General features: G+C 36.9%; 1 protein-coding gene across 1 annotated transcript in view; it reads left to right on the plus strand.

The window, feature by feature from the left end:
* LOC131591802 (protein piccolo) overlaps positions 1 to 25547 on the plus strand; it is a 309295-nt gene that overhangs the window by 207456 nt on the left and 76292 nt on the right. Inside the window, exons 12-14 of the mRNA XM_058862865.1 lie at positions 21931 to 22039; positions 22671 to 22738; positions 25234 to 25445. Of these exons, the coding sequence (XP_058718848.1) occupies positions 21931 to 22039; positions 22671 to 22738; positions 25234 to 25445 (389 nt within the window). The remainder of the gene's footprint in view (positions 1 to 21930; positions 22040 to 22670; positions 22739 to 25233; positions 25446 to 25547) is intronic.

The raw sequence follows: 25547 nt of genomic DNA on the forward strand, positions 1-25547 counted from the left end.
TGAATCTACTGAGTGGCATTTCAGCCAGCATTTTTCAGAAACAGAAGAACTTAGAGTGAAGAGCAAAAATAAAATGTTTGTGTGTGTTACCTACTCTTACAAATTTTCTGGATGTCCTCAGCATTCCAGTTTTCTTATTGGACCATTTCAGTAGGCTGAGTGAAGAGCCTGGGAACTGATGAAGAACAGGTGTCTTTATTCCAAGTCTTCAATCAGCCAGACAAGCTGTGTTGCAATGGTTAGGTCATCTGATGTTCACTGAGATGAAGATATTCCCTGACTTTCCAGTCTCCTAGAAATTCTGGTAAACTATCATGGTAAAAAACTAATGGTGAACTTGGTTTGTGGTGATTATACTGCCTTTCCTTATACCTCACTCAGCAGCCCTGACACTAGACAGACTTCTATTAACCTGTCCTGAGCCCTTATGTGTGCATGACTATTTTTAATATGTATGGATCATTTAAATTATATCTTCCCAAATTTAAAACCAGGGAAATCATATATAGTGAAGACAAAAACTCCTATCATGAAAAATACTGAAATAGAACTTCCTGAAAGAAAAACGACCTGATAGAAATACAGACACTGAAAGATAATGACATGTTTTAAAGCTGTTAAGTAGGTCAGAGCAGAGAAGCTGCACTGCTGTTGGGGAGTTCCATCTTAGATGTGATCTTAGTTAACTGTGCCCTCCCTTCAGTCCAGTACTTTAGCACTTGTTTTGATCTAGATTAATAATTACTCTTCTCAAAATGCAGGAAACATTGCTCATGGAAACAGTGTGAGGGTCCTCTCAGAGCCACCTGCCTTCAAGAGTAGGTAAAAGCACATCCAATATCCTCAGCATCAAAGTCTAAATATTGACAATAAGTTCATAAATGTACTCAGTACCTTTTATACTTTAATTCACCTGCTAAGAAAGAGATGTTCAGCTTTTCTAAATTTGTTGATTGCCTTTAATTGTGCTGAAAGTTTACCAGGCCACATGGCCTGCTCCCCTCAGGAAAGTATTTTAAATGAGTGGGTCTTTGGGAATGCCAGAGATCTCTCTCATCTTTTGAAAACTTCAATCTCAGGACTTTAGGATGCCTTCAGGAAATGAAATTGAGGTCTCCCTATTTCCTCTTTTCCCTATTTAATCATGTTTCTTTTCCCCTCACATATAAATTCTTACATATTCTTATACATTCAGTTGCCACAATTTTCTTCTGTAAGAAGATTTGATACAGAGCTCACTCTCTCTAATGCCCTAATATGGGGTCAAATAACACTAGAATCATTCCTTAGATTGAGTCTGAGAGCCTTCATTTGGACTTTCATGGGATGGCACATCTTGTGACCTCTTGGATCCACAGACCATAGCCACAGTGTCAACAAGAATACTTTCTCACAAATCTGGAGCCAGTAGAGAGAACATGTTCACTGCTTGTCACCAAGCAACTTTCCACACCAAACTGACATATGAGATGAACAGAGCGTGCCAAAAACATGCTGTTACTGGCAAAAGAAGGCCACATCTAGACCAGTGGGAAGTGATTTCCACCCAAAGCAAAAAAAGATGGGGAAAGGAGAAAAGAGCTATTTGGATAACTTCCCTCAGAGAGCAGCCTGGCTCCCCACCTTCAGTTCACAGAAGAAAGAGGCAGACCCAGGAAGCCCTGTCAGAAGCCTGCCTTAACCAGAATGCTCTACAGTTCCCACCCATGGTGTGGACTTTGGCTTCTGACCTAGTTCACTTCAAGCATCAGGCTTCATAATGGAAGAATGTATACTGAGTGATTCTTCAAAGGCAGAGAGGAAAAAGTCAGGGCTCAGTGGGACTCTTATCTATATGTATTCAAGTATGGTTAGCACAGCTCTTCATTATTTCCAGAACAGGCAGTTAATCAAAAGGAAAATTATGATAAAGGCATAAGGACTTCTGATGATAAAGAGAGCAGCTGCATTGTTAGGTGAAAATCTACTACAAAATACCAATCAGTTGACCACCCAGAAATTAGAGTGAAATATGAGAGACTAAGAAATATGAAAGCCCTTGGTAGCAATTTTGAATCTGGGGAAGGCTGCAAATGAAAGCTGAAAGACAGCCAACATATTCATTGTGTTTAAACAATCCTTCATGCACAAAGATGTCTGCATTAAATGGAGAAAACTATACTATCTACAGTTCTTCCTCTGAGGAGAATGTCAATAAGGCTAATGAACAAACCAGAGAGGTGATGGTCAGTGTGGGAAGGTGATTAACGGTACTTTGGTTGTCTAGTATAAATAAGATGAATCTGTCCATAATCAAAATTGGGTAGAGGCAATTGGAATATTATAATCATTGTTTAATCTTTAAAGATTTTCCTGAGTTCTGGGCAATGACATCTTTGAATACAGGTAGCTTTCTCACTCCTCCAGTTAAAGGTGCCAACTAGGCAGCTTCCAGAATCTGTTTCACTTAAGCTTGCCCTGGGAATGTGTCCCTTCATGTGTTTTCAGTTCATAAATTTTCAATCATAGGTTTTGAAGATTTTAAGTCCTTGCCAAGCATGTTAATTTCTTTCAAGTCCTCTCAGGACAGCAAGATGCAACTGGATCCTGACCAGTCCATGAGAAGATAATAAAGAAAATGTTAACAGTTTTTCTACGAGTTGTTTGATACATTTTTGAATATATATTTGAATAGCACCAAATGCTGAAAAACAAGGCCAGACTGTCTCAGATGCTCTATTGCAAAGGCAGTACAGACATAATGGCTGTCCATCTTATCAAAGCTATCTCTTGTCACATTGCAGGCGTGCTTTGCATGTTTCTTGGAAGATGCAGTGTGACTGGAATGGTCATGGACACCTAAGTAGTTGGAAGAGCAGAACAGAAGCAATGAGTCACAGTTCTCTCTACCCTTGTCACACCTCCCTCTTATCCATGAGTTATAGATGAGCACAAGTGTAACTCTGGCTGATCTTGTATCAGTCACTGGCTGGTCATTTACTGGTGGGAAGTGCAATAGGCACCAGGTCTTCCTGAGTTTTGAAATACTGTAGTGAGCACTGCTTGCTATTTAGACAGCTAAAATTGGAAACATTGATTGGGGTATCACATTTTCCAGTCCCCATGAGGTAAAGATAGTAAAAAGCCAGCAACCCTTTTTGAGTGCCTCTGATAATTACACTTCTGGCAGAAAGTAGATAGCACGATGCAGCTCAAAAATGATGAAACAAAATGAAAAGGAGCACAAGAAGGCAAGGAAAAATTATCAGAAAAAGCACGGATCAAGTCTTAAATGTCCAGTAATAATCTTTCCATCCTTCATTTCCATTTCCATTTTGCAGTTTGGCGGCTTTAACTTATTACTGCATTGGAAAAAAATGTATTAACTTTACCCTGCTCTCTGAGTGTTAGTCTTTGTGATTTATTTTGCTATCCATGCTTATTCTGCTGGGACAGAAGAAAAGAGATCTTGCTCTTAACATCAGGTTTCCGCTCTCTCAACAGGCTCGGGTTTCTCTGTCCCAGCAGAAACTGTCTTTATCAAAGATAATGTGCACAAAATAACAGGGTAGTGCCATTGTTTGGTTGTAAGCTTTGCCCTAAAGCTCTCTAGAAAGGACTCAATCTTAAAAATCCTAAGTAACTCCTTCAGCTGTAAATCTTAATTTACATAGTTGTGCTCCTCTCATCCATGCTTTTTTTTTTTTTTTTTGCCTTGTACTTCTTTTTCATAGGTAACAGTCAAAGGATAGGATTATTGTTAAGTGTGGCAATGGACATTCAATATATAAAAAATGCCTTTAAATGTTTTAAAATTATTTTTTTAAAGTAAATGAAGTTAGTAGAAAGGACACCTTGCCAAAGTGTATCACTTAACATGTTGGAATTAACCTAATACATGCTAGCATGAAAAAAACTGGTTTAGCCATTCCCTCCACTGTACCATTGACAGTGGTCTCAGTTCCATTCTTAACGTGGCAGGAGTTGAGTTGTTCCGAGAGTTTAGTTTGGCCTTTGGCTAAGATATGAGAAAGAAATAAGAATTATCAGAAGGAATGTGAATTGTTTCAGTATTTGTATGGCACTTATAGAAAGAAGTGGAAGTAGAAATAATTGCAGCATAAAAGATTGGCTTGGAAATTTATTGAGAGCTGGTTACTGTAACACTGTGCACAACTTTATTTACTAAGCCTCTTTTGTGGTGGTTGAAACACACTTAGAAAATAGCATTTTTCCCTGTTCAGAAAATATAGAACATATAGTTTAAGGAATTTTAGTTTAATCTTATAGTGTCAAAATGATAGTATTGGGATTTTACAAGGATACTTGATTAGGAAAATTCTTGAATACTTAAAAATACTAGTTACAATGAGATAAACCAGGTAATATGAATTTGTAATGTTTCTGCCTAGTAATTGGTGTATATTTAATTTTTCTGCAACAAAAATCTGCACTTAAAAGAGATATTGGCGAGTAATTTGCATCTAGGAAGTAGTTGAGCAGCTGTAAAGACTGAATTTTTAGGATCTTTTTTTATGTAATCAAAAGCAGAAGGGAAAACATAAGGTGTACTTATAAATTTTGTAAAGCGATGGGAAAGAAGCATTAAATGTAAACATATGACCAGTAAAAATACAGCCCCTTGCATAATGCCAGCTACCGATTTTTTCACTCCTGTATTTAGTCTTGTTATGTACCACATAAACTAGTCTAGCTTATACCTTCTTTATGATCAACAACTCTGAAAATAACTTGAACAAATAATTATTGATGCAAATCTATTTTGCTAGAAAAGGCATATTATACAAGTTGCAAAAGGAATTTGGATTCTTAATAACCAAGAAATATTTTTATCAAAACATCCCTATGGGGTGGGATTCTTTATAAGTCTTAAATTTATAAGTCTGATTTATGGAAACAAGAAAAATAACCTGAATGCTTCAATCAAAGGGAAGAGGCAAATACAGTCACTAGATATTCCAGAGTTAATGAAGTGAAGAACTGTCACAAAGGTCATGAGAAAAACATTTGTCAGATGGTTTATCATACAAATTGTGGAAGATCAGTGGTAAATGTCATTGGTGTCATAACTAGCTTTCAATAACTCTTCACTAATATCGTATTAGAAACTACTACTAGCTATTGTAAAGTACTACTTATGTGGAGCTATGCAATTAGTAATTTTCAGATGCACAGCTTTTGGCAGCAGTTAATTTTCAGGACCTTGATGAACAGTTCCTGTTGGAAAGAATATCCAGGTACGTTTTGGAAAGAGCCCCCCATGCTTCCAGAGAATGTGCCTGAAGCCCTGTTTCTCTGAGCACAGCAGGTACAGCAGCAGGCAGTGTTGTCATCAGGCTGCCCACAAAGCTTTCTTGGCTCCTGTAGGCACTATGCAGCTTTCTGCTGTCCTCTGGGATCACACAGGTGATCACATCACATCACAGGTGCCTTGTGGTTCTTCTCAGACATTGGCAGATACCACCCAGCAATGTGAGCCCAGTCTTCCTGTCCTACTCTTGAGTACTCACTCTTCTTCTGCTGTATTCTGTGTGAGTGCTTGTAAGGCTCAGTTGTCTCCATGGAAGAGTTTAATTCCTTCTTTCACTATTTTTAAGACACTGTGTTAAAATCAAGTGGATGTGTTTTTCTCAGAAGACGCAGGTGTGTTTCTGTGTCAGTGCTCCCAATACACACTGGCAGAGGTGGCAAGAGATCTGTAGCTTTCCTGGTTTGGGCAATGCTGGAGAAAAGATGGATTTAATTACTGCTTCCAAGATATGCAGGGATAAAGCTACATCTTCAGTCAAATTTCTTCAAGCATGTTCTATTCCAAAAACCTAATTAGATCATACATAAGATATGACTGGGAAAATCTTGTATGGGAATATTCAGATTTCTTTGAGAAGAAATAAACAGGTGATTGTATAATTTCACCTTAAACAGAGAAAAATGTTGATTAAAAATGATTACTCTTTATCCAGGTTTATAATTATGATGTTTGAGGATTACCATGTAAAATTACGTAAATATGACTTCACATTTCTGCATGAAAAATATCTACATGAACGGTACTTGTACTGTAAAAATACAACTTAAAATTCAATTGAAATTCAAGATACTGAATTGCAAATTATCTAATTTATTAATGACTAAAGCTTGAAAACATTTCATCAAGCAGAAATTGAGTCTTAAATCCTTATGTTTGCTACACATTCCAACAAAATAAAAACCTTTTGGAAAAAAAGAACTCTATTAAAGAATCAAAATTTTTGGTGATTCCTTTAAACCTTGCTAAAAGTAACTGATAACAGACATGTTTGAATTTGCTAATTAAAAAAAATAATATTTTTTTGCTTGAAATATTGCTTGAAAATTAGGAAAATGTGTTGTGTTTTTTTTCCCTGTACAGACCCTACAGTGTTTCAGGCAAAACTCATTGGGGTCTGTATTATTTCTCCTGGATTGTAATGGAGTCATTCAGATACAAAATAGGCATAGGACAGTTTGATTTCTCTCTAAATACAATAGCAAGTGGAATTCTATTAAGATCTTTGGATTTTATGGTCCATTTGAAAACTTATGAAATTACCTTATAGGTACATTAATCTAGGTCTAGGTAACTTTTCAAACTGGTTTTTTTTTTTTTTTTTTAGGTACTTAAATATTATCACTTCTGGAAAAATTGAATTAGTCATGATTTGGGTGGTTGTGGGGGATCTAATTGATTAGAAAATTCAAGTATGTGCAGACACATTCAATTCAATAGGATCACAATAATCTTATAGTATAGCTATTTCCTCTGCATATTGGAGATCAGATTTCATGAATAATATGTGGTAGAATGAACATTTTTTAAGTCAGCATGTCCTGACATTTTCTTACACAGAATCAAACTAGAATAGAAAATGTAAAAGACGTGAAGGCAAAGAGATTTCAGACAGCCAACCTTGGTGTCTGGCAGACATAGGCAGGTAGCAGTTATGTTCTCCAGGGTCTGAGCTCTGCTCAAGTCTCTGAAAGGACACCGCATCTGTGAAGTGGTTCACGCTGCATGTAGAGTGTTTCCAAGTCATCATAACAGGTGTAGCTGATCCTGACTGCTTTTGTGTGAGAATGCAGTGGTTCAATACATGCCAAGGGAACAAGAAACCTCAGTTCCGGGCCTTCCCCAACACAGATGATGTTGAGTTGCTCAGATACTTCTGCTTCTATGGAGAGCTGTGTCTGAAATGGTGCTTACTATTGAATTTCATTAAAAACAAGTGGTTGGGACCATTTTGGTTTTACTTGGATATTGCTTTCTGATTTTCAGCTGGTCCATCTTCCAAATTATAGGGCCTAAGTTATTATTTAGTGTGTCAATTCAGGTACTATCTGGGGAAACTGTACTCTTTTGTCTTAATGGAATGCAGAAGTGCAACACACGTACTTTTTATTGATCTCTACATTTTCCCCTGGCATTATTGCACATGTTCCATTTATTCCCCAAACCACATAGTTAGGAAACAGGAGCTTTCTTAAGAAGCTTATTTCCAATGAACCCCTGAAATGCTCCAGTCATAGCACTGTGGTCCTCATTCCAACCAAATCTTTTTTGGTGTATTACACTGACTTTAACAAAAGGGATTGTTCTTTAGTGTATTGTTATGTCACAAACCTTTTATGTCTAGTAAGTGCCTTATTCCTATATTTATAACATTAATCTTTCCTCTCTTTCGATGTCAGCACTGTCAGTCCAAAATAAAATGTGTAAAAGAATTCTATACTTTCATTCAGATCTTAAATTGGATTTTTTGAGTAATAGTATGACTTCATATGGAAAAGATAGGAGAAAAATGTCTGCCTTCTGATACTCTAGAGGTAAAGAAAAAAGTTATTTGTAATTTTAGTGAAGTTTTCACAAAGATACAGAATAATGAGGCTGCAGCTCTATGTTTACTTCTGAATGACAAGAAGAATTCTACTTAATATCCACTTACCTATGTAATATTATGGATATACCTATGAATTCTGACTCTGAGGGACCTTTCCCTGGAGACTTATTGCTGCCAAACCAAAAGGGAATGCTAGTAACCAAGAAGCATGAATCTTAAAATGTCCATAAGGCCTTAGAGATGATACAGGTAATTTGGTGATAAAGAACAATCATCCTGTAGTAGTAGAGTGGTTCCTTAGTTGTTGTACTAGAGTGTACAACAGAGTGTACCTTAGTGTTGTTCCTTAGTCTTTGGAAGAGTGAAGTATTATCTGTTGGCTTGATCTGCTTTTCTTTCGTTTTCATAAATTTATTGCTAAGAGGCCAGTAAGGACAGAATAGAGATGCAGTAATAGACGTCTACAAAAAGAAACTCAAAGACACAGGGAAAAGATTTGGAGGCATTTTGCTTGCTCATGTGCTTCTGTTCCCTTCCCATTCCAAAACAGCTCACATCATGAGGTAGCATGGCTAGAACAGCCTTTAAAGATACCCAGACAAGAAGGGTTAATTTAGTACTGCCTGCAAGCTCTGTTCTATGAGGGTTCAACTTTCAGAGGCAATTTCTCTTTCTGAGAACTTCATCAGAGCCAGATTTCTAACAACTGCTGTATTGCACAGCAGCACCCAGGCTGCTTTATCCCAAGCTTGTGAACTTTTATACTGCCCATGTGCAGTCAGACTGCATTACAAATGCACAATAAATATGGGACAGGCCTGTTGGAAGGGTAGGCTGACATCCACAAGGTGAAAAAGAGCAGGAAGAGGAAGAAAAAGGCATTAGGATGATCTACTTAGAGGAAAGGAAAGGTGAAAACAGAGGAAAGCAGTGTGGTGAAAAACAAACTCCCATGTTCATCATTTATATATATTCATGATATATGTTCAATATTAGAATCTATTTTCATGGGGAAGATGAGTGCCATTTACAATGACAGGGCCATTTGCAGGTGCTGACCAGTCACCTCAATGAACAGAAGATTTCATTGTTTCTTAGTTACTAGATAATGTGCTGAACAGCACCCCATGAAATTAACCTTTAAGATGACAGTAAAAGGAAATGAGTCATTCCAGGCAATGCTCATCATGGTGTGAGCTCCACACTTGCTAAATGAGTTCTGTCATAGTGTGGGTGAAGTGGAATCAATCCATATAATTCATACATTTGCTGCTCATACAGTTTTGGAACTGCTAAGTAGAAATAAGCATTGACTTACATCTAGCTAAAGCAAAGTTATGTATTACATTAACTTGATTATACTTTTCAGATGGGTCTGAAGTAACTGAATAGAAAGAACTGAGAGTTCCTGAGTGTGTGAAAGGATAAAAGGAATCAAAATTCTAGGAAATTACTTTCATGACTGGTTTTAATGGGAAAGTAGAAACTGTTTTAGTCTTAGACAGTACTAAAAAAAGAAAAGATAAATTTTTCATCATCTTATTTGCAGACCACTGTAGTATTCCCAGAGGTATCAGCCTATCTCAGTGATAGTAATACCTCTGCAATTCACACGGTAGAAGCTGACTGATTAGTTGCAAAGCTGGGGCTTTCTTCTGATTAAATAGCTGGAGAGAACATGAGACACAAGAAAAACACTTCCCACTGTTTTGAAGGAGTGAAGGTCCAAAGAAGGAGCTGAAAACACCTTTGAGCATGATAGTGATCCTTGTTGGATATGATGCAGGCAGACTGGCAGATATGATAGAAACAGCTTTACAGCAGATGAGCATGAAGCTCTATCTGGATGAATACCCTTCAATGGTGCACCTGGATGGGCTGCAATGCCACCTCAGAGGTTTTGTCTCTGAATGGAGACTAGCTAGGAGAATGCCTGACAGCTAGACCAGATAAACACTTCTCTGTTTCCTGCACTTTCCATAGATACAGAAAAATTTGGTGCCACCTAATGGACAACGCCCAGCTCCCGAATTCTGAATGTGTTTTACAGGAATGCTTATGCAAGGCATCTAAAAAGGGATCTACCTATATATTTTAAAGATTCACATGAAGAATTTCTCATTCAATATCCTTAATCACATATCTTTGGATGCAATATGCATTGTTTAAAGGTGAAGACTTAATCAGCCTCATGGGTAATATGAAGATTTCTGGATTTGATGGCTTTAAATTTATGAATGGGGGTCATCTCACAGCTTCCTCAATTGCAGCAATATAGTAACACATAAAACTAAATTACTGCACCTAAGTGTTCTGATCTGTTTACAGGTGAAATTTAATTAGCTATTCTGTCAGTCCCATAAATTATTCTAGACCATCCTTAAGTAAGTTTACTACTACAGCTGCATGGACATAGCTATCTCTCTCAGTAGAAATCATGACTATGTCAACAAAACATTTAGCCCAAGGGGTTTATATCAGTATGTGTACACTTGCAGAGTATATTAGCAAAAAGGCATTGGACTATGGACTATTACAATGACTTCCATAATGAGTAATACTGCAAAGATTTGATATTCCTGAAAAAGCTGTTAATGATCACCTGATTACATGTCATGCTCTTCAGGAAGCAAAACAGGTAAGAAAACAAGAGTGTATCTCTCTGATCAGATGAGCCAGCAGAAACCGTAAATTAAACATATCTGTGATATCTGTATAGATGTACCATGTTTATATGTGTTGCAGGATGTAATATCTCCTCTTGCCCTTCCAGTAGCATCATTCCTAGCTGCAACATGAGCATTAGTATTAGAAGCGCAATTTGATCATCATGCTTCATTCTCAGCTGTCACTGAATTCAGTGGTACAAGTGAAATCATGGTCAGTTTGATGAATTCCGATTTGCAAAACTCCATGCTTTGAAGAGATGTTCTCTGAATGAAACCAATTTTCCATCTCCAGTTTACATTTATAGATTTTCAGGATGCATTATAGGTTTGGTAATTTTCATTTGCCTGTGAAGAGAGATACAGTAGAATTAGGAGTGTTCCTGAAGGCCTCCAAGCAAAGGACAAAGAAGAAGAAAAGTTGGAAATTGTATTTCTTTTGCTTCCATTCACTGGAATAAACTGGGGAAAAGGGATTGGACTTTTATTATTTTCTTTAAAATTTGTTGTATAAGTTTCAAGGTCAGTTTGGATGGGGCTTTGAGCAACCTGGCCTAGTGGAAAGTGTCCCTGCCTACGGCAGGGTGTTGGAAACTAGGTTATCTTAATGGTCCCTTCCAACCCAAACTATTCTATGATATTGTGATTCAGTAATTCAATATAATATTTATTATCATCTGTTAAAAAAAAAAAATCAAAATACATGAATCTGTTTCATTACTTTTCAAGAAAGTTATTATTAGTTTTGGTGAAGATAAAGAAATGCCTTTGAAATTGTATGAATTCATAGGCAATTTAGCAATTCCTTGCATACTTTTCACCAAAGAATTGCTCAAAGACTTTCATCTCTAAAGGATACAATATAATTTGTGACTCACTCTTTTATTGTATTCAGTGTGTTTGGGGGATTTGCAGTTTCAATTGTCATCTTTTACTTCTTGCATATATTTTAGCTTATTTTTGCCTATTTACCATTGCATAACTGATTCACAATATTTCACATATGCAGTTGCTCAGCTTTGAGTGGAGGGTCCTTGAACTTAATTTTTCTGTAGAATAAAGAAAATATGTGATTTTTATTCTCTTAAATACAGCAGCTATTTTTCCTCCTTTTGCCTTGGAAAGAATATTTAGTGGTTTGATGCTAAAAAAGCAGGGGTGATTGTTTTATTCTTGAACACTGTTTGACACTAGTAATTTTAATATCTGACACCTGGGAAAAAGACTCAGACATCTTCAAGAGCTTTGGTGAAATGAAAGAAATCTTAAATGATTAAGCAGTGAAGTGATCAAGCTCCTTTGTCCTTGTTGACCCATAATATACATTCAAGCTTGAGTCTACAGATGAAATGTCAGTTTAACATTTATATTTGACAGTTTAAAAAAATAATGCTTGATATTTCACTTGGGCATATATTTGAAGGAGAATAAGCTGCTGCAATACCCAGTAAAGTTTAATGTGAGGATGCCGTGCTCGGGGTTTGGTAAAAGTTCAGTGTTTAATGTGGTTTTGATATGCAATTAAAACAGACAAGTTTGAAGAATTAGGGGGAGAGGTTGTCTTAGGGCTAGTGTGTAGTTGCTAAGTGGAGATGATGAAAGCATCAAAGCAGCCTTATTGCTTATTGTTGTTACAGGACAAGGGGTGGCCTGTTTGTGCAGCAGTTTCTGGCTGCAGTGCAGTAGCAGGAGCAGTGGGTCAAGTACCTGCAGCACCCCATGGTCACAAAGCACTTGGGCTGGGACACATCATTCCAGCACCTTTCCCACCTGTACCTGCCACAGCTCCATCAGGCCCAATGCTCATCATTCGACCCATCTCAGGAACATAAACTACATGTCATAGGCTGTCTTACTCCTTATGAGTTTTGATGCTGTTGCTTCAGCAGAAAAGCTCCTATGTCCCTTCAGGAGACTTGAAAGTGAGCCCTGAACTACCAGTCCTGTCCTCCTTTCAGTGGTCACCTGCTGCAGGCAGCTCCTTGCAGGGCATTCCTGTGTCATGCTTGGGGTAACACCAACTTCTCCCATGAGGAACTACTTTCCCTGGAGTGGCAAAAATTTAATTTATACAACTACAGCTATCAGTCAAAGAATGTGGTATCATAAGTTTGTTTTGCTTTTCTTCCGGATGCTTACACAGTGAATTCAGTACATTAATTGTGATTGTAAGAAACACATAAATACACAGGGACTGGCTGGTAAGAGTTCATTTGTTTTAGTGTAGATAATGAGAAGAAATAGCAGCTGCTGCTAATCAGTATGCATGTGAGTATTCATAGAAGTTGATTAGGTGTATAGCTGCCAGATAATCACCCTCCGATCTTGCATGTACAGAATAGCTTCAGTAATTTTGCATTCAAATTTCTTTTAAAGAACCCTACAGAGAATGATAAAACCATGGGTGTAATCCTGCATCATTTATTTGCAATTCTATTTCATCATGCATGAATTCTACATTTATTACAATGAAACTATTTATAAGAGTAATGCTACTTCTTTGATCGAGTACTGCAGATCAAATTTGTATAAAGAGATGTTAATAAAAAAAATTCAGCTGACAATAACAAGTATGCTGAAGATGTGTAAACATCAACAGAATTACATTCTAAGATAGTGAGAAGAATATGAATTATTTTAAATTATTTGAAATTAAATTTATATGTTTTATATTATTTTAAGACAATTTTAGTTGTGTATCATGGACCATTCTCACTGAGAGGTATGACAGTCATTTCAGGGGCTCACTTTCCTTTCTCTAATTTGTGTTGCAGCTCTGTAGGTTTGGTTTTACCCTGGTAGGCAGCTATGCCCCACGCAGCCTTTCTCTCATTCCCCTGCAGTGAGGTGGGAGGAGATCACTCTATGACATCAAAACCAGTACAGCCAGTAAAACTGCACCCTTAAATATGACCATGCACAAGTTTGCATACCTAGATAGATTAGATCTCTCTGATTCTACTCATAAAATCTACTTGCAAACCACATTTAACCAAATCAAATATTTTTTTAATCTTAGTTCCTGTGAGCAAGAAAATTCTTGGGCTTCCAGGAAAGGCTACTTTGGGATCTCTGATCTTGGCTGAGCCAAGCAGCCTTAACATCATGAGGGAACTTTTTTGCTCTGAACCCAGCACCAAAATTGGACTATCATTAATGTTGTTAATCAGATGTTCCTAAAAATGAGTTTTGTGCCTCCATCTATCATTAAACTTGGAAGAACAAGTAATTATTGGAAACTGAAATCCTGCAGTTTTTCAACTTTCTGTTAAAATGATGGTTAGTTCTAACAGGTAATTATTAGTATCTCTCATTTTTTTCTAGCACATATGGAACCTGTACTTCTTCAAGTTGAATAATCCTAACATTTATCACTAAATTCCTTTATGAATGAGTTATATGGATACAAAAGTTGGAGAGTTAATACCCAGCCCTTAATACTTCACAAGTACTACCTCCTACAACTCTGTTGTTAGTAAGATTTTTGGTGCACTTAGCTTTACTAATAGCACTTGTCACTTGGACATCTCAAAATCAATGTTCAATAACATTATCTTTCCACTGTGCCTTTTAATATATAAAGAAACTGAGGCACAAAGGGACTAAGTGGTGTGCTTGTGCTGCTCACCTGGCTGGTTGTAGCAGAAGCAGAGCTAACAGCTCAGTCTCTGATAGTGCCCCATTAATTCCCTTCACCTGAGTTTCACTATCTTTCAATTCCTTCTTCTCATTGATAAGGTACAGCTGTCAATTGGCTAAACTGAGAAAAAAAAGTCCTTTTCATTTTCTAGGACAGATTTATCACTTTAGATGACAAAGGAGGGAATCAATACACACATTTTTAGGTGTCTAGAAAGTAAATATCTTACCTCACCTTGTATTATGGGCTCTTTTTCTAGCCATAAATGGAAGAAGGATACCCAAGGGATGTGATTCATCTCATTTCAAATGGGAGTCAGTTGAGATGAGCCATCCTAAGAGGAACTTGCCTCTCTTCATTAATTAACTACTCAAAATTCCTAGAGAGCTACTGAGGCAAGACACGTACCTTTTTACAGCCAAAAATTGGTACATTGACTCTAAGCCCAAAAGAAGGTAAAAGCAAAGCAGCTGTGTGTGTATGCAGACAGTTGTTCCCTGCAGACATACATACTGCTTTCCATGCTCTTTTCTTTATTGTTCTAAATCCATTCAAACTTAGATGAAGAATAATAAAAAAGATAATTTTATGCATTGTCACTTGTGGTTCACTTGTGGCTTCACTTGTGGCTTCACTTGTGGGTTGTTGAAACCAGTCAATAATCAAACAAAATTTTTCTGCATACTTTCTACAGCTCTGGACATGTATATGTCAGGAAGTTGTAAAACCTACATTTAGCTTCTACAAGAGAAACATAAAACATATTTATTGAAATAGTCATTCCAATGATGGAAAAATTTAGCTAAGTTGATTCAGAGATAATATCAGGCATTTACCTTACCTTGTGTTACAAAGAACATAATTTCCAAAAAACTTTATTTAAAAGGAGAATTATATGCATTATATGAAAAATAGATACATACAGGTCATGAGAACTGCATAGCACTGGCCATAAATTTGTATTCCCTTTCCTTATCTTTCAGGTTACATGACTCTCAAAACTGAGATAATAGTGAGTAAATTCTACTTTATATTTGAATAAACACATAGTGTCAGAACTGTAAAATTACTCTCAGGGTACAGAGGATGATTATCCACGGAGTGTCTCCTATTAAAACACATCAAGTAAAGATCACTCTATTCCCTGTGACAGACTGGCATTTTGAGGTCTTCAGCCATTCTCATTAAGACTTGACTTTTTGCTTAAACGGTGGTGTTTACTTACTGTGAGTCACAAAAACTTTCTGTTCTTGTTTCTATAGGACCTTAAGTAGCATTGGCATGTGATGCATAACCATGGCCTTTGCTCATTCCTAGCACACTTCAAGTATTTAAATTATCCAAATAATTCCATTATTTTCTGAAGTGGCCTCTGCAGTCCCTTGGTCTTGGAGACCACCTAGGAATTCATGGAGCAAGAGTTAGACCCCCAGCCTCTTCAGAAAGCCCCAAGAGACTCAGCATGTTGGGGGTCCTCATTTAAGAGCAACTTTGGCATTAGTTCTTTCTCTGTTTTATATTTCAAATATACCCCTTCTCTCCCAAGCACCAAGATGTGTATCTGCAAGTGGTGTGTCCAGAGAGCAAAGGATGCCAGCTGCTGAGTCTACTTCTCACCCTCTGGGTTTGTAAGTTGACAGCTGTGTGATGGTCTCAGAGATGTACCTGTTGCACACTTTCAGAAGCTGATAGTTCTCATTTGTTTCTCTACCTCATACTCCTACTGGAAAATGTTGCTGGGTTACTCTGTCCTTTTTTCCTTATCTTGGGGTCTTTGCCCTGTTCTTTATCTTCCTGACAGTCTTTTTATAGTTTCAGGCTGCACTTTGATTTAGTCAGTGCTCTGCTGAAGTATGGTTCTGCCTTAAGCTGCTTTTCCTTACCTGAGCAAAGTGTCCTGTGAAACAGCATTTTAATGAATTAGGATCTTGATGACATGGTAACCTATGTGGTATGAATTGCTCTTTTCTCCCAGCAAAATTCTTCCGAGTGCTCTACATGCATAAATTTGCACTTATTCTTCATTTGGAGTCATAGAATATAATCACAGAATACCTGAGCTGGAAGAGGCCCAGAAGGATGATCGAGTCCAATGCCTGCCCCTGCACAGGGCAGTCCAAAGCATCACACCATGTGCCTGAGAGTCTTGTCCAAGTGCTTCTGGCAATCTTGGTGCTGTGACCACTTCCATGAGAGGCCTGTTCCTTTTCCTAAGATCCAGCCTAACTCCCCTGGCAGAACTTCATGCCATTCGCTCAAGTCCTGTCACTGGTCACCAGAGAGGTCAGTACCTGTCCCTCCACTTCCCCTTGTGAGGAGGCTGCAGACCATGACTGGAGCTCTCCTCAGTCACCTCTTCTGTAGGCAGAACAAACCAAGTGACTTCAGACTCCCAAGACCATTGAAAAATCTTTGAGAGAGGTCTCGTGATGACAATAGAACAGTGTTCTATATAGACTTTGACAGATTTGCTGCCATAATTTATATTCGTAGGCAGAATAGAAGCTAACTAATAAAGACTGAGTGATTCTTAGCCATACACTGTAACTTCTTCAAGAGCTGTTTGTTTGCATCTCGTGACATGTGATTCTTGCCCCTGCAAAGGAAAATTTCAAACCCAAATATCACTCTATTCACAAATGTAACTGAAAGAAGACTCACAGAACTGCATATATGTAAAGAAGAATAAATTATTCCTCAAAAAGGGAAATTGAAATAAACCTCACTGAATTCAGAATCCACAAATATAAATATATAATGCAGGCAGGGATATACTAGTATAAATTCCAATCTGGCATTAAACTCCCAAGAAAATAGTGGTTTTAGCTATTTACCATTCATGAAAGAGAGAGCAAAGAGAAATTCCTGCAACCTTGTTGTTCACTGATGTTTAGGTGAATCCTGAGGTGACTTGGAATTAACAGACTTTTTCATTCTATCATATATTATTACATATTTAAGTCTGAATTCATAGTTTTTAAAAGTAGAAGGGGTTTTTTTGAGCACAGCCTAATAATGAGTTGTTTAAGACTTTCAAGTCAATTACAACATTTTACAGGAAGCTCATTTCTCTAGCAAAATCATTATAATCTCTTATATGATGTTACTGAAAACAAAGTAAATACACTCTGCTTCAGTGAGCACTGCTGCAAAAAACACTTGTTTTTCTAAAACACTGAATAATTACAATGCACCACAACATTTTGTTGAGTATGGTATAACTCATCATCTGTCTGCAACTCTAATGTAAACTAATCTTTGAGGATGTAGTAATGGTTAAGGCTCTATCAACTTATCATTTATATCATACTTGTTTTCATAAACAGTAACTCAGCTTCTTTTGACTTGCAAGAACTTCAATTAGGTCACACAAATGCAAGCAGATCATCACTTGTTGCTCTAGCATGGTTCAGACTGAAGGGTGATCTATGGAATCATGTGCCAGTACGTATCTAAATCTGAAGGCAGTGCTGGGGCATATAGATGCCAAAAAATGCCAAGTACACCTCAAACACGAGGTTGATTTGCTCTGGCCATACTTTTAGAAATGTCATTTTATAGTGGTATAGCAGCCATGAGGCTTGGAAGGGTCCATTATATAATTTCTACTCGATAAAAAACATATCCATTTTTAAGAATTATGAGTGTTGTCCATATAATAATTATTGTAATAAGTGGAAAATATTCAGCCTGAGTGTGAATGATGAATGGAAGAGAAAGTTAAGGTGTTTACAGAAAATAATGAGTTTTGGTGTGATTCATGCCCAGCAGTTTGGGAAAATATATTAACACATTGACTTTCATCAACATATTTTGAGCCATCAAAAAAGGTTTAGAAATAAAAGAAAAATAACTGGAGAGCACAGACCGTAAAGTAATTTAGTGTTGAATGTCAGACTGCAAATTTATGTTGTTTCTTCTTATTCTGAGTGCACATTTAACTTTTATAGCACTTTCTGGGATTTCAAAGTAATGTTTCTGAATTTTAATTCTTACATGATATACAAAGATACTAATATTCACATTTTACTGATTGAAGTTGCTAGTCTATAGAGTTGAATTTCATTTTCCTCTGTGAACATTGAAACATGCAACAGTGAAAAATGCAATTCAAACTTACATGTTTATTATGCATAAGAATAAACAATACAAACTATGAAGAAGCAGAGAATGAACCCCAGCAATCTGTGGCTATGGTACAACCAAAATCAGAAGCTGTATTCTAAGACTGTAATATTTATATATTTTTAAATTCCAGTAGGACAGCAGTTCTGAGACTTTAAAATGAATGTAAAAGTAATAGGTTTTAGACACAAGTAGAGCTGCAAATATTTACAAACTCAGTGACACAGCAAACATCAGTTTTCCATTTCTTGGATGCCTTGGTTATACTGAATAAGGGAGGCTGCAGTATTATAGTGTATTCAAAGTGACTGAGATTATAATAATGAACATGGTGTTACAAAGGGAAATAAAATTCAAGAGATGTTCAGTAGTTCAGTTTAATATTTCTGTATTTGAATCAACTATGTCAAGACTCATATTTAGAGAAATCAAATCTTTGGATGATTTTCAGATTCCTTTCAATTTCAACTTTAATCATGCAGCTAGCTTATGAGTCTGAATGAGTCTGAAAAGGAGAGAAAATATTAGAAATCATGTAAGATGGGTGAAAACTTAGATAAATATTGTGCCTTCCAGTTGACAGAAACTCTAATATAAAGATCTATTCTACTGGCATATTTTATAATTTGGTTTGTGCTGTTTTATCAGTAGAAATGTTATATCTACAACCACATTCAGTTTAACAGTACAGATTTATCACCCGGGTGATGGAATGGAAGATATATTTATTGAGAGTGTGGGAGCTGATATTGCTAAAAATAAGTTGTTGCTCACCCAATAAAAGAATAATGAAAGGAAGATGCTAGAAGGGATTATGTATTTGATTATGAGGACAATTACTAGTACTTCATCAATCAGCAGAGTTTCCATGGAGCAATGCAAGTTTTCTCATCTTCGTATTTTTTTGTATTTTTTACCTACTAAACTTTTGGAAATGTGACTATCATGTTCCAAGTACCAAAGACCAGTGACAGAACGTGATTGGTTTTAGGAAGAAAAAAAAAACTATCACAAGTCTCTTGTGCCTTCCCAATACTTTTTTTTTTTTCCTTTTTTGTTAATTAGAATTGAATTCCTTCTGAAGGCTTTCTTTGTACATTACCTTTTTTATTTTTTGTTTTTTTAACAAAATGTATATAGCAGTTACATGCTGAGAAAAGAGAAATCAGCTTCTTGCCTGCATTTTTTTCTCCTTCAACCCCAGGGCTATCAGTCTGATCAGTTCAGTCATGTTTAAATTTCTTGATTCTAAACATTCATGCTTCCACAAGGCACACAATAAAAAGAAAATACCCCTGTACTGACAGCCTGGATCTCTGTGTTGACTAAGGCTGTTGAAATTCCATTTCCTTTCAGTTTATTGTTTTTTTCATGTGTGTGTGACCCTTCTGACCACTTGAGTGACTGCAGTGCTGTTGCACACACTGTTGAAACTCTCACCAGTGGAAATATGACTTGGTTTCCAAATCCTGGCACTGCAGTGGTACTCAGCTAAGCTCTTCCTGCTAGTCTTTTAAATTAAAGGGAGTTGTTGATGATAGCCTTACTACTCCCTTGGTAAATTTTCTTCTGAAGCTATACCAGCAGGCTGTGATAAACCCAGGGCAGTAGCTCAAGGAGCTCATAGTATTTTGTTGATAAAGCTTTTTTTTATTATATTTTTTTTTTTTCAATAGAAGGATGTTAACTTCTCTCTCAGATTTCTAAATCTTTCGACTTTTGTTCTTGTTCTTTGCCACTACATGGAAGTGGTGGTTTTGCTTGTCTTAATTATGAGGTTCATAATGTGATACATTGCATCCTATGCCATGATAGTATTGAGGGCACACATTAAAAAAGAAAGACAAAAATAACTTCACTTCCTTCCTTTCTATAAGCCTAAACACCAGGCTCATGCTGTTATATTGGTATGACTGAAAATCAGGGGGAAATGAATTTGCTCATAATTATTGTTGCTTTATTCCAGAGGAACTGAGTTTAAAATCAGATCTGCTTTAACAAGCAAAAGCAAGATCATGTTTTTGAATCATGGCCGGTAAATGAAAGTGGCTAAATTTTAGGAATTGTCAAATCTATTTTAACGTTAGGCAGCTGGCTTTACTGCCTTCTGAGCATCACTTTTTAGTTATTCTGCATTGTTTGTTTTTCTGTAAACTTCTATAAACAAAATGATAAATTCTGGCTGACAACAGTTATGAGCAATTCTGATATTTCAACTCCTAATTCATGGAATCATATGGAAAATTTTGGAATATAAATGTGTATATTTATTTCTCATATTTTTTCATTGTCAAATAATTTACTCTGATTTATTCCATTTTTTTTTCATTATATTTGATTTAGCAGCATGCTTTTCTATGAGTTTATCTCCATATTTCACTTCATTTTTTTTTCCCCCATTTGTTATATGCAACAGCACAGGATTTTGAGATTAAAATATGACCCAGGTGAAGACTTGGTTTTATCTGTGTAAGTGGTAGCAAGCTAAGTGTTTGTGGTTTTCTTTGCTGTGTGGGTGATGTGGTTTTTCAGATGTTTTGTAATGCATTGCTTTTAGTGCACTATTAATAATTCAGTATCTTGTCCCATTAAGCAATTTTTTCCCACTAAAGCCAAAGGCTTGGACTTTGACATTTGTACATTGATAAGAAATTAATCTGTTTGGAGTCCTCCTTATGAATAATTAATTCAAAATATGAACCCGCTTCTCAGAACCTCAGTTGTAAGTCCCAGATATGAATCTAGGTTTTGATTTGTGTAAGAATTTCACCTTAACCAAAAGATTTCTTATCAGAATATACCTCACATGATTTATAGAGGGATTGACTCTGCAAATACTGAGCATAAAACTTTCTTATATAGATACATTGAACCATACTGAGTCTCCTGACTCAGTCCTAGGACACTTGGAAGACATAGAAGATTAGATCAGTATTCAGTATTTTTAAGCCTGATTAATATAGTTCTGTTTATATCCTCCACAATGAAGTATGTTCATCTGTTTTGTTAATTTTTTATGAAAAAAGATATGGAAGAAAAATTTAAACATGAATACTACCAGGCTGATGTTTTAAATGTGAAGGCACATTTTTTTCATTAAAATCAGTTATTCCAACAGCCTTCACTTTTTTTTTTATTTTAATTTTTCTATGGTAGAGAGTAAAGAAAATGTACTGAGAATTAGCTAATCATATTCAGAAATTAATTCCATTTTGAGGCTCAGTTTCTTTGCAGCATTTTGTCACTGTAGGAAGCAGTTATCTTCCAAGACCACAGCTGGCCAGGAAATGTCTGATATATAGAATATTTTGATTTCTTGCCATGCTGGTAGGTGTGCATGTTTTTGACATTGGAAAAATTTTTCGCTATCACACAACCCAGACTGTGGAGAGTGCATGTATACTTTGAATTGAGAGAATTAATTTCCTGTCTTGTTTCAGCAGGTAAGTTATAGCTAAAGGGACAATAACATTCAACAGGCTAATCTGTGTGAAGTGAAAGGGCTTTGCTAATGTCCTGTGCCATTTAACAACATTCACTGACTGTCACATCAAATAGTCATGTCAAAGCAAGGCAAGAAGAATCTAACTGATGCCTTTGTCAAAATCTAAGCCCTTGACCTCTTGCTGTTTTGCTTTTTTAGGAATGCAGGTGCTGGAATGGAATGGCATCCCCTTGACTGGAAAAACTTATGAAGAGGTCCAGAGCATTATTATTCAACAGAGTGGGGAAGCAGAAATATGTGTAAGACTGTGAGTTTTTCCCCATCTTTCTGTTTCCATTTCTTTTTGGCTTTTCATGGCTTTTGTTTTTGTTTTTGTTTTGTTTCAATTTTTTTATTTTTAATTTACAGTTGTTAAGGTGGAACCTTTGTTAGGACAAAGCATCAATGTAATAATAAGCAAGAGTTCACTGTGACTGTGGGAGATCTTTTTTGTTCTGTTTTTCTCTTAAAGTCAGAAGGAGAGATAAACTGAATCAGATGCTAGTAATTATGCTTTTATAAATAATGATGATTCCATTGTCAGGCCACAATCTCCTCTCATGATAAACATACAGTTCACTGAGTTTACAGGTGTTAGAAAAAAAAAGGTAATTTAGTAATAACTTGACTTTTAGTGAAATCGGTATCCTTTAGATGAAAGTCATTTAAGCATCATGAGAAATGCATACACTTGCATTAAATCCATTAAAGATTTCACCTTAAAAGAAGCTTTTCCTCTCAGCTCTTTAACAGCATTGCAAATATATATCTGCTAAGAAGGGACCATGCTTGGGAGCTGCTTTCTGTCATGAACCACTATTCATTTACCTACTTAATACAATAATGAGGGTATGAGGAAAGAGTTTCTTTTGTCTCAGGCTTCTAATTGCTTTCTTTAGGGACCTGAACATGCTCTCGGACTCTGAGAATCCCCAGCACCTGGAGCTGCATGAGCCAGTAAGGGCAGGTGAGAGACAATAAGTTGCTTTCATACCGTAGGACCAAATAGCAACTGAAAACTGGATGTGATATTAGCTGGTATATTAGTATTGTAAGCTCTGGTAAGGTAGTATGTTTGTATTGTAAGCTCATGCCAAATATTGTCATGAGTAGAAAGGGGACAGTGCCTTATAAAAAAAGGCAAGACGAGGCAGAGGCACGCTCAATGAGTTTGCACACAACACACACTTGGGCAGAAGTGTTGATCTGCTGGAGGGGAGGAAAGCTCTGCAGAGGAGTCTGGGCAGGCTGGATTGATGGGCCGAGGCCAATTGCATGAGATTCATCAAGACAAATTACCAGGTCCTGCACCTGGGTCACTACAACCCCAGGCAGCCTTACAGGCTGGGGGCAGAGTGGCCCAGAGGAAAAGTACCTGGGTGCTGGATGCTGTAAACTTCACATGTGATATGTTGTTGTCCTTTTCTCCTTCTGTTTCCCCTAAAGTTTGCTTTGCCCAGCCCCTGGGTTTGCACCTGTGTCAATACCCAGCCAGTGAGTTGCTGGTGTCCCCAGGGCCTCTGCCATCCTGTGTCCAAACTTGCAGCACTCTGCTGTTACCTCAGGCCCCTGCTCCTATAACCTGCATTATTAATCTGGAGTCATAAATGCCACAGTCTGTACAGTGCAATTACAGCTGTGCCTTTATATATCAAAATAAATAAAAATGGACACTCTACCATACCACTATACAAGGAGAAGTGTAACTCAGACAAATTTAGGTCATTGCCATCTGGTCATTAGACATTTGCTGTTGCAGCCAGAGAGGCTAAAACAAAGCTCCCAGCAGGTCCTAAGGCCTACGTTCATAGAACCATAGAATTGTTAATGTTGGAAAAGACCTAGATGAGAATACCTGTTAGCTTAACACAAGGTTTGTGGCCTGCTATAGGTGACAAAAAAAAACATTTACTGGATACAGGGATGCAATAGCAAGTAGTCAGTTTTGTTATGTGTGTTCTAAGATGGCAGTGCTTTTGGGGGAATTTCCTGCTATTCAGTCAATACCACAACTTCAGGCTTCAGTCATTGGATGCATCATATCTAAGCTAACTTTGAATCAACATCCACAATCTTGCTAGTAATGCAGCCCCTCAGCAAGCTCAGTGCAGACTGAGATTCCTTCACTCACCATTTCAGGGCTCTGCTCTGGGTTCTGTGGTTTTGTGGCTGTTCTTTTATTAATCGGTACCTAAATTACCTGGATTGAATCCTCCATTTTCTAATCATGTAAAATTTCCTAGCTATTAATATATTTACAATCAAGCTACCTTTAGTTGAAAATTGATGTTATTGATAATTATTGAAAGCAAACACTAAGTATGACAGAGCTTTGAAGCAGAGCTACCTCCATTTTTTTTTTTTTTTAAATTTGTGAGCAGATTAAAACCACCAAAAACATTGAAAGACACTGAAATCAGTTTTGGAAAGTACAAAAACTAGAATAAAACAACTTTTTAATTAATGAAAAAAACTCATAATGAGAAGGAACAGAAATAAAAGAAAATTTTTCCATTCTTGCAGTCATGCTTCCTCCTAGTCTGGAAATCTTCTAGTGGTTTCTAAGTTGGAACAACTCTGTAGAGTTCTTGCCATTACCTCTGAGGTTTGGCAGACTGTACTTTAGAGAGCAGCAATCTCCATTTTCTCTGAAAGAATTATGAATTAGCCAAGAAGGCAGGATAAGGCTAAAGTCTTGTTTTAAACCTCTCATACTTCTGAGAACCTGGGAACCAAGCTGTGCCTAGCATCCTCTTAACTCTATTCAGCCTAGCATATATGAAACTTGACTTCATTTCTGTGTTAAATAGAAAATTCTGTCTTGAAAGGGTAAATTACTCCCACTCATTCCTGGGCAGCAGAGAGGGCAGACTCCTACTACAGATGCGTAAAAAAGGTGTGAGTAACAAGGAAAGATGAATCAGGGCTTTTAGTCTTCATTTGTTTACAATTTTTCTTCTATGATTAATTTGTTTAAGTAAAGTTTTGAGGCTTTTTTCTCTTTATTTTTGTATAAATTATCTCAGGAGCAGTTCTGTTCAATGTCTGTTTGATTAAAAAAAGTTAAATGAGATTGAAACCTTTTACAGGAAAGTTCCTATACTTAGTGAAACTGGACCAGTTATTGAATTGAACACAGGCCAGTCTTTAAAACTGTCATTTGGTCCAGTTTGATTCAACATAATCAGCAAAGCCTCTTTTTTTTCACCTAGAAGTACCTCCTCAGAAAGCTTTTTAGGTAAACAGCACTAATAAGTAGCACTAGCACAGAAGGATTGGATTTAGGATGTCAATATTCTGGGAGAGATGTCTATTTTTCATAGGATGCCTTTTGTACCTTCAAAGTATACAGGCAGATGACATGAAAACTTGCAAGTGTTGTTATGCTGTCCCTGTAGCATGGCAAGATGGATTTGGATGTGCTGGCAATTATCAATACAAACCTCTCTTGCTTTAATCCAGTAGATAAAGCGAAGTCCCCAGGGGTTGATCCCAAGCAGCTGGCTGCAGAGCTCCAAAAGGTTTCTCTACAGCAGTCGCCTCTGGTTGCTTCTTCAGGAGTGGAAAAGGGATCTCATGTCCACTCTGGAACCGCTTCTGCCACCTCCAGTGCTGTTCCTAGCCCTGGTCAGCCAGGTTCTCCCTCAGTGAGCAAAAAGCGGCACAGCAGCAAGGTAAGAAATTTCCAAGTTATGTAGCAAGAATATTTTGATGACAGGAAGAAACTGCCTGTTTATTTTATTTAGTATAGCAAGAAATTCCAGCACATCTTGGAA

Source organism: Poecile atricapillus, chromosome W (genome assembly GCF_030490865.1).
Source record: "Poecile atricapillus isolate bPoeAtr1 chromosome W, bPoeAtr1.hap1, whole genome shotgun sequence".
Classification (NCBI taxonomy): Eukaryota; Metazoa; Chordata; class Aves; order Passeriformes; family Paridae; genus Poecile; species Poecile atricapillus.